The sequence below is a fragment of the Electrona antarctica genome (assembly GCF_951216825.1).
Source record: "Electrona antarctica genome assembly, contig: SUPER_10_unloc_1, whole genome shotgun sequence".
In the NCBI taxonomy this organism is placed as follows: domain Eukaryota; kingdom Metazoa; phylum Chordata; class Actinopteri; order Myctophiformes; family Myctophidae; genus Electrona; species Electrona antarctica.
The window spans coordinates 376636-388729 of record NW_027638778.1 but is presented as its reverse complement, the minus strand read 5'-3'; the positions used below and the strand labels follow the sequence as shown (position 1 = coordinate 388729).

Here is a 12094-nt window from a genome sequence, read left to right as displayed (position 1 = left end):
AACTGCCCACAGCCCTCCTATGAGACACAGACTGGTTTCTGAACTGCCCACAGCCCTCCTATGAGACACAGACTGGTTTCTGAACTGCCCACAACCCTCCTATGAGACACAGACCAAGTAGAACAAAATTGTGCCATTTTTTCATGATTATTAGTGAGGACCTATTATATGAAGATAGGTTGAACAGTGGTGAAGTGGTCCTTTAATGCGTGTAATATGTGGTTTTAGATATTTTAGATTTCAGCAGGACACTGCATATGGGCTCACTTCCTTCCTGGACTACGATTCCCACAATGCTTTGGTGTGCAGTGTTGTGTAGTCCAAGGACTATCTAAAGAGGACAAGAAGCGAAGACCGTACGGTGGACTCCATGTTGCTCCCTGGAAGGAAAGAAACATGCGCAGTTGAGACCAGGAAGTTGTACATGCCCAAATTTGTGCATGTACAACTTTCTGGTCTCAACTGCGCATGGAGCAACATGGCGTCCACCGTACGGTCTTCGCTCGTCCTCTTTAGACAGTCCTTGGTGTAGTCCAGGAAGTAAGTGAGCCCAGTGTCCATGACATCAGAGACACTGGGCTCACTGCTGAAATCTAAAATATCTAAAAACAAACACATATTACACACATAAAGACCCCCCAGGAAGGTGTCCTAAATCTTCTAAACGTCATTAACACATATTGTATTTGCAAATAAAGGGAGAAGTTTCTCTACAACCAGCGATTCAAAAGGCGTACAAACAAATCTCCGTTTTGATGTGTTCTCTGACGCCTCGCTTCCTCTGACGAGCTCGGTGAGCTCTGTGGGGTCTGTGAGCTCTGTGAGCTCTGTGGGGTCTGTGAGCTCTGTGGGGTCTGTGAGCTCTGTGAGCTCTGTGGGGTCTGTGAGCTCTGTGGGGTCTGTGGGCTCTGTGGGGTCTGTGGGCTCTGTGGGGTCTGTGAGCTCTGTGGGGTCTGTGGGCTCTGTGGGGTCTGTGGGCTCTGTGGGGTCTGTGGGGTCTGTGGGCTCTGTGGGGTCTGTGAGCTCTGTGGGGTCTGTGGGCTCTGTGGGGTCTGTGGGGTCTGTGGGCTCTGTGGGGTCTGTGAGCTCTGTGGGGTCTGTGGGGTCTGTGAGCTCTGTGGGGTCTGTGAGCTCTGTGGGGTCTGTGGGGTCTGTGGGGTCTGTGGGGTCTGTGGGCTCTGTGGGGTCTGTGGGGTCTGTGGGGTCTGTGGGCTCTGTGGGGTCTGTGGGGTCTGTGGGGTCTGTGAGCTCTGTGGGGTCTGTGGGGTCTGTGAGCTCTGTGGGGTCTGTGAGCTCTGTGGGGTCTGTGGGGTCTGTGAGCTCTGTGGGGTCTGTGGGGTCTGTGAGCTCTGTGGGGTCTGTGGGGTCTGTGAGCTCTGTGGGGTCTGTGGGGTCTGTGGGGTCTGTGAGCTCTGTGGGGTCTGTGGGGTCTGTGAGCTCTGTGGGGTCTGTGGGCTCTGTGGGGTCTGTGGGCTCTGTGGGGTCTGTGGGCTCTGTGGGGTCTGTGAGCTCTGTGGGGTCTGTGGGGTCTGTGGGCTCTGTGGGGTCTGTGGGCTCTGTGGGCTCTGTGGGCTCTGTGGGGTCTGTGGGCTCTGTGGGGTCTGTGGGGTCTGTGAGCTCTGTGGGGTCTGTGAGCTCTGTGGGCTCTGTGGGGTCTGTGAGCTCTGTGGGGTCTGTGGGCTCTGTGGGCTCTGTGAGCTCTGTGGGGTCTGTGGGCTCTGTGGGCTCTGTGAGCTCTGTGGGGTCTGTGGGGTCTGTGGGGGTCTGTGGGGTCTGTGGGGTCTGTGGGGGTCTGTGGGGTCTGTGGGGTCTGTGGGGTCTGTGAGCTCTGTGGGGTCTGTGGGGTCTGTGGGGTCTGTGAGCTCTGTGGGGTCTGTGGGCTCTGTGGGCTCTGTGGGCTCTGTGGGGTCTGTGGGGTCTGTGAGCTCTGTGGGGTCTGTGGGGTCTGTGAGCTCTGTGGGGTCTGTGAGCTCTGTGGGGTCTGTGGGGTCTGTGGGGTCTGTGGGGTCTGTGGGGTCTGTGGGGTTTTACCACTGTGTTCTCTGACGCCTCGCTTCCTCTGACGAGCTCTGTGGGGTCTGTGAGCTCTGTGGGGTCTGTGGGGTCTGTGAGCTCTGTGGGGTCTGTGAGCTCTGTGGGGTCTGTGGGGTCTGTGAGCTCTGTGGGGTCTGTGGGGTCTGTGGGCTCTGTGGGGTCTGTGGGGTCTGTGGGGTCTGTGGGGTCTGTGGGGTCTGTGAGCTCTGTGGGGTCTGTGGGGTCTGTGAGCTCTGTGGGGTCTGTGAGCTCTGTGGGGTCTGTGGGGTCTGTGAGCTCTGTGGGGTCTGTGGGGTCTGTGAGCTCTGTGGGGTCTGTGGGGTCTGTGAGCTCTGTGGGGTCTGTGGGGTCTGTGGGGTCTGTGAGCTCTGTGGGGTCTGTGAGCTCTGTGGGGTCTGTGGGGTCTGTGAGCTCTGTGGGGTCTGTGGGCTCTGTGGGGTCTGTGGGCTCTGTGGGGTCTGTGGGCTCTGTGGGGTCTGTGGGGTCTGTGGGGTCTGTGAGCTCTGTGGGGTCTGTGGGGTCTGTGGGCTCTGTGGGGTCTGTGGGCTCTGTGGGGTCTGTGGGGTCTGTGGGGTCTGTGAGCTCTGTGGGGTCTGTGGGGTCTGTGAGCTCTGTGGGGTCTGTGGGCTCTGTGGGGTCTGTGGGGTCTGTGGGCTCTGTGGGGTCTGTGAGCTCTGTGGGGTCTGTGGGGTCTGTGAGCTCTGTGGGGTCTGTGAGCTCTGTGGGGTCTGTGGGGTCTGTGAGCTCTGTGGGGTCTGTGGGGTCTGTGGGGTCTGTGGGCTCTGTGGGGTCTGTGGGGTCTGTGGGCTCTGTGGGGTCTGTGGGGTCTGTGGGGTCTGTGAGCTCTGTGGGGTCTGTGGGGTCTGTGAGCTCTGTGGGGTCTGTGAGCTCTGTGGGGTCTGTGGGGTCTGTGAGCTCTGTGGGGTCTGTGGGGTCTGTGAGCTCTGTGGGGTCTGTGGGGTCTGTGAGCTCTGTGGGGTCTGTGGGGTCTGTGGGGTCTGTGAGCTCTGTGGGGTCTGTGGGGTCTGTGAGCTCTGTGGGGTCTGTGGGCTCTGTGGGGTCTGTGGGCTCTGTGGGGTCTGTGGGCTCTGTGGGGTCTGTGGGGTCTGTGGGGTCTGTGAGCTCTGTGGGGTCTGTGGGGTCTGTGGGCTCTGTGGGGTCTGTGGGCTCTGTGGGGTCTGTGGGCTCTGTGGGGTCTGTGAGCTCTGTGGGGTCTGTGGGCTCTGTGGGGTCTGTGGGGTCTGTGGGCTCTGTGGGGTCTGTGAGCTCTGTGGGGTCTGTGGGGTCTGTGGGGTCTGTGGGGTCTGTGGGCTCTGTGGGGTCTGTGGGGTCTGTGAGCTCTGTGGGGTCTGTGGGGTCTGTGAGCTCTGTGGGCTCTGTGGGGTCTGTGAGCTCTGTGGGGTCTGTGAGCTCTGTGGGCTCTGTGGGGTCTGTGAGCTCTGTGGGGTCTGTGGGCTCTGTGGGCTCTGTGAGCTCTGTGGGGTCTGTGGGGTCTGTGGGGGTCTGTGGGGTCTGTGGGGTCTGTGGGGGTCTGTGGGGTCTGTGGGGTCTGTGGGGTCTGTGAGCTCTGTGGGGTCTGTGGGGTCTGTGGGGTCTGTGAGCTCTGTGGGGTCTGTGAGCTCTGTGAGCTCTGTGGGCTCTGTGGGCTCTGTGGGCTCTGTGGGCTCTGTGAGCTCTGTGGGGTCTGTGGGCTCTGTGGGGTCTGTGAGCTCTGTGGGGTCTGTGGGGTCTGTGGGGTCTGTGGGGTCTGTGGGCTCTGTGGGGTCTGTGGGGTCTGTGAGCTCTGTGGGCTCTGTGAGCTCTGTGGGCTCTGTGAGCTCTGTGGGGTCTGTGGGCTCTGTGGGCTCTGTGAGCTCTGTGGGGTCTGTGGGCTCTGTGGGCTCTGTGAGCTCTGTGGGGTCTGTGGGGTCTGTGGGGGTCTGTGGGGTCTGTGGGGTCTGTGAGCTCTGTGGGGTCTGTGGGGTCTGTGGGGTCTGTGGGCTCTGTGGGGTCTGTGGGCTCTGTGGGGTCTGTGAGCTCTGTGGGGTCTGTGGGGTCTGTGAGCTCTGTGGGGTCTGTGAGCTCTGTGGGCTCTGTGGGGTCTGTGGGGTCTGTGGGGTCTGTGAGCTCTGTGGGGTCTGTGGGGTCTGTGGGGTTTTACCACTGTGTTCTCTGACGCCTCGCTTCCTCTGACGAGCTCTGTGGGGTCTGTGAGCTCTGTGGGGTCTGTGGGGTCTGTGAGCTCTGTGGGGTCTGTGAGCTCTGTGGGGTCTGTGGGGTCTGTGAGCTCTGTGGGGTCTGTGGGGTCTGTGGGGTCTGTGAGCTCTGTGGGGTCTGTGGGGTCTGTGAGCTCTGTGGGGTCTGTGAGCTCTGTGGGGTCTGTGGGGTCTGTGAGCTCTGTGGGGTCTGTGGGGTCTGTGGGGTCTGTGGGCTCTGTGGGGTCTGTGGGGTCTGTGGGGTCTGTGAGCTCTGTGGGGTCTGTGGGGTCTGTGAGCTCTGTGGGGTCTGTGAGCTCTGTGGGGTCTGTGAGCTCTGTGGGGTCTGTGGGGTCTGTGAGCTCTGTGGGGTCTGTGGGGTCTGTGAGCTCTGTGGGGTCTGTGGGGTCTGTGGGGTCTGTGAGCTCTGTGGGGTCTGTGGGGTCTGTGAGCTCTGTGGGGTCTGTGGGCTCTGTGGGGTCTGTGGGCTCTGTGGGGTCTGTGGGCTCTGTGGGGTCTGTGGGGTCTGTGAGCTCTGTGGGGTCTGTGGGGTCTGTGGGCTCTGTGGGGTCTGTGGGCTCTGTGGGGTCTGTGGGCTCTGTGGGGTCTGTGAGCTCTGTGGGGTCTGTGGGCTCTGTGGGGTCTGTGGGGTCTGTGGGCTCTGTGGGGTCTGTGGGGTCTGTGGGGTCTGTGGGCTCTGTGGGGTCTGTGGGGTCTGTGAGCTCTGTGGGGTCTGTGAGCTCTGTGGGCTCTGTGGGGTCTGTGAGCTCTGTGGGGTCTGTGGGCTCTGTGGGCTCTGTGAGCTCTGTGGGGTCTGTGGGCTCTGTGGGCTCTGTGAGCTCTGTGGGGTCTGTGGGGTCTGTGGGGGTCTGTGGGGTCTGTGGGGGTCTGTGGGGTCTGTGGGGTCTGTGGGGTCTGTGAGCTCTGTGGGGTCTGTGGGGTCTGTGGGGTCTGTGAGCTCTGTGGGCTCTGTGGGCTCTGTGGGCTCTGTGGGCTCTGTGGGGTCTGTGGGGGTCTGTGGGGTCTGTGGGCTCTGTGGGCTCTGTGGGGTCTGTGGGGTCTGTGGGGTCTGTGGGCTCTGTGGGGGTCTGTGGGGTCTGTGGGGTCTGTGGGGTCTGTGGGCTCTGTGGGGGTCTGTGGGGTCTGTGGGGTCTGTGGGGTCTGTGGGCTCTGTGGGGGTCTGTGGGGTCTGTGGGGTCTGTGGGCTCTGTGGGGCTCTGTGGGGTCTGTGGGCTCTGTGGGCTCTGTGGGCTCTGTGGGCTCTGTGGGGTCTGTGGGGTCTGTGGGGTCTGTGGGCTCTGTGGGGGTCTGTGGGGTCTGTGGGGTCTGTGGGGTCTGTGAGCTCTGTGGGGTCTGTGGGGTCTGTGGGGTCTGTGAGCTCTGTGGGCTCTGTGGGCTCTGTGGGCTCTGTGGGCTCTGTGGGGTCTGTGGGCTCTGTGGGCTCTGTGGGGTTTTCAAACCCCACAAAATAAATAAAAACCATTTAGGCCCGACGTAAAAAAAAAAAAAAAAAAGAAAAAAAGTATTCTAAATCCTGACAGTTTTCTGAAATACGTATGTTTCTAAATCGGTGGTGCTCAATATTTCATGTCAAGGACCCCAAAAATGATCCTCCGACCCCCGAGAAGCAAAGATTTGAGTTAAAAACGTTTGCTCTGAAAGAATATATATTCAAAGATTTGCACCCACATTTTCATGTTTTTTTCCCCCCAAAAATAGCAGATCTACAAGCTCGTAGGTCAAGCTACAGGCTTGTAGATCTGCTATTTTTCAAAAGCTAAAGTATAACATACTTCAACAGGTTTCATAACATTAATTTATTAATTTTTTATTTTTAGTTTGTCTTTTACGTTTCATGACCTCATTTACACCCAAACACAACCTGACCTTTGACCTCAGTTACACCCAAACACAACCTGACCTTTGACCTCAGTTACACCCAAACACAACCTGAACCTTGAACATTCAGTGGATTTTCTGTGGCCTGGAGTTTTCTCTGGGGGTTTGGAAGCCTTTTTGAGCTGCAATGAAAACAGGCAAAAACAGTGAAAACAGTGACATCTGCTGGCAAATCCCATTGACATATATTATGGGATTTGCAGGCTGTGACATCACAAACAGCAGGAAAATCAGAGCGCTTGTTTGAGCCAGAAAAACCCCAGACCACAGAAAATCTACTGAATGTTAAAAGTTCTTTTGGGTGCAATTGAGCTCAGAAAAAAAAATTAAGACAATTTACAAAAACCTATTTTTATGTCCCTTTAACATTTCCAATTTCCTTTTTTTTATTTTTTTTGTCATGTAATTTCCCTCGGGTACGTAACAAATAAATAAAGAAAGCATTATTTTATTTCGGGGAGGATTTCGTGACCTTTCGTGACATTCAGGGAATCCAGACACGTCGTCGCACAGAAGAGTTCGTTCAGTGGAAAAACGAGACGTCGTGGAGAGCGAATCAAACGTCCCCAAGACATTTGGTTTATTGATCTCCGCACGACGACGACGACGGGAGCAACACGTCAGGCTCCACGACCACCGCAGTGGTGGAAATAACTAAGTACAATTTTGAGGTATTTGTACTTTAGTTGAGTATTTCCAATTCCCAGTAGTTTTACTTCTACTTCTACTGCATCTCAGAGCCAAGATTGTTACTTTTACTTCACTACAAATATTTGAAAACTTTAGTTACTATTTAAACTTTAGTTACTAGTTAATTTGGCGATTTAAATTTTGATTAGAAAACATACATTCAACCACTTCAACCCTATACATTTCAGCCATTTGAAAATAGCCGATCTGCAAGCTCACAATGTGTCGCAACGCGACGCATTGTGAGCTTGTAGATCGGCTATTTTTGAAAAAACGAAGAACGACTGACATAGAAACATAGCTTTTTCAGAAAACTGTCAGGATGTAGAAGACATTTTTAGAATCTGATCTCAGGTCAGAATGGGTTAAGTAAAACAATTGAGTTCGGCGCGCGGAACACAGAGGAACACAGAGGAACACAGAGAAGAATATCGGTTAGAAAAAAAAACAAAAAAAAACGGAGCATTTAGTTTCTGGTAGGAGGCGTGGCCTGTTAGCAGAGCAGGGGGCGCGGTCAAAGTCTGGCAGGGGGCGTGGCCACAACCGCATGGGTGTGGTTAGAGTCCGTTGGGGGAGGGTGGGGGCGGGGGGAGATATATATATAGTCGACTACATATCAAAAAGATTTCAGTCGACTAAATCTACAGTTGATTTAGTCGACTAAGATGTATTTCGGCGGGCCTCGATGCCGTAGTAAACGGACGCTTTTACACTCGCTGAAAATAGGCGATATATACGCGTCGCGATCTTGTTGATCGATCGCCTATTTTCCCGAACGCTAAAACCGTCTCGAGCCGTCTCGACCCTTTTGGGGGTGTGTGTGTGTGTGTGTGGGGGGGTTAGAGTCCGTTGGGGGGGGAGGGGTTAGGGGAGGGGCCGACATCAGAGGTGCTGCCAATCAATGCCCATCAGGGTCTGGTTGGCCTCCTGGGCGTGGCCTATCTCCTCGGTGATGCTGTGATGTCGCCACAGGCGCTGGATCTTCAGGTAACGATCCGTACACAGGTGGAGCGGATTACCTCTCCTGAACACACACGCACACATGCACAGACACGCCCAGACACACGCACAGACACAGACGCACGCACGCACACACAGACACACCCAGACACACGCACAGACACAGACGCACGCACGCACACACAGACACACCCAGACACACGCACACACACAGACACAGACGCACGCACGCACGCACACACGCACACACGCACATACAGATTCAAGCACAGACGCACGCACCGCAGACACGCAGCAGACGCACGCACACAAATCAGTGAATTCAACGGCTATAAAGACAAAACACCAAAATATGTGTATTGTGTGTGTGTGTGTGTGTGTGTGCGTGTGACCCCTGACCTCAGGCCCTGGTCAGTCTCCCCGTAGTCGTCCAGATAAGGCGGAGCGTAGAAACATCCTTTAGTTTTACCTGCAAGGAACAGAACCTGGCACTCTCTGACCCTGAGAGAGAGACACACACACACACACACACACACACACACACACACACACACACACACACACACACACACACACACACACACACACACACACACACACACACACACACACACACACACACACACACACACACACACACACACACACACACACACACACACACACACACACACCCACACACACACACACACACACACACACACACACACCTTTATTCTGTGGAATGGTGTGAAACATGCATATTTTGGGTACTTGTATTCAGGCAAGTCTTTGAGGCGTGAATTCCGTTTGTGTCCGAGCATAGGCATGGCGACGCCCTGCCTGCCTCTGATTGGCCTACCGACACTGAGCATAGACATGGTGACGCCCTGCCTGCCTGTGATTGGCCTACCGACACTGAGCATAGACATGGTGACTCCCCGCCTGCCTGTGATTGGCCTACCGACACTGAGCATAGGCATGGTGACGCCCCGCCTGCCTCTGATTGGCCGACACTGCCCGTCTCGACTGTCCTCCGAGGTGGACATGCTGGACAGTCTGATGCGAGGTCACTCCGTGGTGGGAAATAAATGATACAAGTAGTATATGGTATGATGAACTCTAACTTGTACGTTTTATTTTTGTAGAAGAGGCAAACTAATATTGTTTATGCCGTTTGCTTTGATGGAATAATTGATTGAACATGCACGCCATAATATGTTTACTATAATTAGATGAATAAACGATAATCAACACTAATACTTTATTTAGAACACACCAAAATCAAATCGTAGTACAACATATACATGTTACAGTACAATAATGTTTCAAGTTTACACATACAAACAAATTACACAATCAACACAAACACTTTATTTTAGAACACACCCAAATCAATTCATATTATGGCGTGCATGTTCAATCAATTATTCCATCAAAGCACGCACATTTATAAGAGGCAAACAATATTAGTTTGCCTCTTATAAATAAAACGTACAAGTTAGCGTTCTCTTGTATCATACCGTAATACTTGTATTATGTACCATCACACCTGTATATTACCGTATATTAACTGTATATTACCGTATATTAACTGTATATTACCGTATTAACTGTATATTACCGTATATGAACTGTATATTACCGTATATTAACTGTATATTACCGTATATTAACTGTATATTACCGTATATTAACTGTATATGAACTGTATATTACCGTATATTAACTGTATATGCTGCTAAACTTGAGGTTTACGGGCAAAATACAGTGCCCATAATTGCCCGTTAACTTCTCTTTTCACGCAGTGATGATATTACACTATATATCTGATCAGTGATGATATTACACTATATATCTGATCAGTGATGATATTACACTATATATCTGATTGACTTTTATACCACTTAAATAGTGTAAACTAGAAAAAGTGCCCCTCGGGGCACAGGTCTCCACCAGGGCAGGTCAGGTTGTGGCCTCCTGGTGGCGCTATAATAGGCCAACGTGAAAAGGGTGCCATTTCTTCATACGCCTTTGATGGCAATTGGATGATTTGCGGCATTTTGTTCCAAAAATGTGTTTTGCAAAAATCAACCTGTTGGCGGCGCTATAACAGGCCAATGTGAAAAGGGTGGGATATATTCCTCAGCCTAGTAAGAAAATGTGTGAAAGATTTCACGTAAATTGCATGCTGCGTTCATGATTTGAGGCTTTTGTTCAAAATCTAGCAAACTGTGAAAGCCAATTATAGCCAATTAGGATGGAATATGAAATATCGGACAGATCCGACTTGAGCACATGACCATAGAGATACTGTGTAACGATTTGTGAGATTTTTGGGCAGAATCTGGAGGAGTAATATCAAAAAATGTGTTTTACAAAAGTCGGCCTCCAGGTGGCGCTATAAAAGGCAGATGCGGAAAATGCAGGTCAAAGGTTTGTCCTTGGCCTCTAGGGAGTGTGCATGCAACGTTTCACGCAGAAACATGTTCTCCCCGTGTCCCCTAGGGTAGGTACCCTCACAAAAAAACATGCAGTAATCCTGGTCTCTATACTGCCTCCCACTGGCCAGCCGGGTCGCCTGATGGAGGGGAAAGGAACTGGTCTCTATACTGCCTCCCCCTGGCCAGACGGGGCGCCTGATGGAGGGGAAAGGAACTGGTCTCTATACTGCCTCCCCCTGGCCAGCCGGGGCGCCTGGTGGAGGGGAAAGGAACTGGTCTCTATACTGCCTCCCCCTGGCCAGCAGGGGCGCCTGATGGAGGGGAAAGGAACTGGTCTCTATACTGCCTCCCCCTGGCCAGCCGGGGCGCCTGATGGAGGGGAAAGGAACTGGTCTCTATACTGCCTCCCCCTGGCCAGCCGGGGCGCCTGATGGAGGGGAAAGGAACTGGTCATAGAGTGTGTGTACCTGAGGAACAGTCCCAGTCCGGCCCCACAGAGGGCGCTGTGGGCGGTGCAGGCTCCCACGTCCTCTCCCTCCAGCTCCGTCTGACAGCAGTAGCTCTGAGAGCACAGCATGGAGCCACAGACCAGACACAGGGTGGGGGCGCGGGACTTATCCCCCCCCGACCGGGGGCACCTGGAACACACACACGCACACGCACACACACACACACACACACACGCACACGCACACACAGTCAAAAACCATCATTGAGGTATTTTCTCTTGCTGAAGAGAAGTCGGATCAACCCCTCACTTCACTTGATGAACTACCTGCTTCTTGTCGCGACCTCTGGCGTTCTCGTGTTACTCGAATTAAACAACTGTAGTTTCTCAGCACAACTGTATTGTCGGCACCACGCCATTCCAACTTCACAACCGCCACATAGTATCACAACATCCGGTTTTCCCCCTTCATAAATGTCATCCCGTTGCCTCACAGTACAACACATGTAATTTACACTCTGGTCACAGATAACAGGAAACATACAGTATTAGGTTAACACTCGCTCCGCGCAGCGAGTGGAGTATTAGGGAAAGCCAGTTCCACGACACGCCTGCAAAGCCACCCCTGTTCCACAACACGCCTGCAAAGCCACCCCTGTTCCACAACACGCCTGCAAAGCCACCCCTGTTCCACAACACGCCTGCAAAGCCACCCCTGTTCCACAACGCGCCTGCAAAGCCACCCCTGTTCCACAACGCGCCTGCAAAGCCACCCCTGTTCCACAACGCGCCTGCAAAGCCACCCCTGTTCCACAACGCGCCTGCAAAGCCACCCCTGTTCCACAACACGCCTGCAAAGCCACCCCTGTTCCACAACGCGCCTGCAAAGCCACCCCTGTTCCACAACGCGCCTGCAAAGCCACCCCTGTTCCACAACACGCCTGCAAAGCCACCCCAGTTCCACAACGCGCCTGCAAAGCCACCCCTGTTCCACAACACGCCTACAAAGCCACCCCAGTTCCACAACACGCCTGCAAAGCCACCCCTGTTCCACAACGCGCCTGCAAAGCCACCCCTGTTCCACAACGCGCCTGCAAAGCCACCCCTGTTCCACAACACGCCTGCAAAGCCACCCCAGTTCCACAACACGCCTGCAAAGCCACCCCTGTTCCCCCCAGTACCACTTTTATATGCCCGGTCTGCAGCCTCCACTGTGGAGCCCGGATCGGACTACACAGCTTTAATATGCCGGCGCGTGTGTGCGTGAGTGTGTGTGTGTGTGTGTGTGTGTGTGCGTGTGTGTGTGTGTGTGTGTGTGTGTGTGTGTACTGACGTGAAGGAGGAGGCCTGGTTGATCAGACTGCTGTAGTCTTGTGGCAGCTCGATCAGTCTGTTGGACTCTCTGGGATACCTACAGGAAACAGGAAGTCAGTGTCACACACATCTTAGTCTCGCGTGGCCAGACC

The 12094-nt window shown here is 53.9% G+C and overlaps 1 protein-coding gene across 3 annotated transcripts in view; it reads right to left on the bottom strand.

Annotated features, from left to right (window-relative positions):
• Window positions 1–6086: 6086 nt before the first annotated feature.
• Window positions 6087–12094, bottom strand: part of ubr2 (ubiquitin protein ligase E3 component n-recognin 2) — a 125218-nt gene continuing 119210 nt past the window's right edge. For all 3 annotated transcript variants that reach the window (XM_079532405.1, XM_079532406.1, XM_079532407.1), the window contains 4 exons: window positions 11962–12039; window positions 10648–10818; window positions 8157–8258; window positions 6087–7821 (listed from right to left, as the gene is read on the bottom strand). In XM_079532405.1, coding sequence (XP_079388531.1) covers window positions 7680–7821; window positions 8157–8258; window positions 10648–10818; window positions 11962–12039 — 493 coding nt within the window. In that variant the 3' untranslated portion in view covers window positions 6087–7679. The remainder of the gene's footprint in view (window positions 7822–8156; window positions 8259–10647; window positions 10819–11961; window positions 12040–12094) is intronic.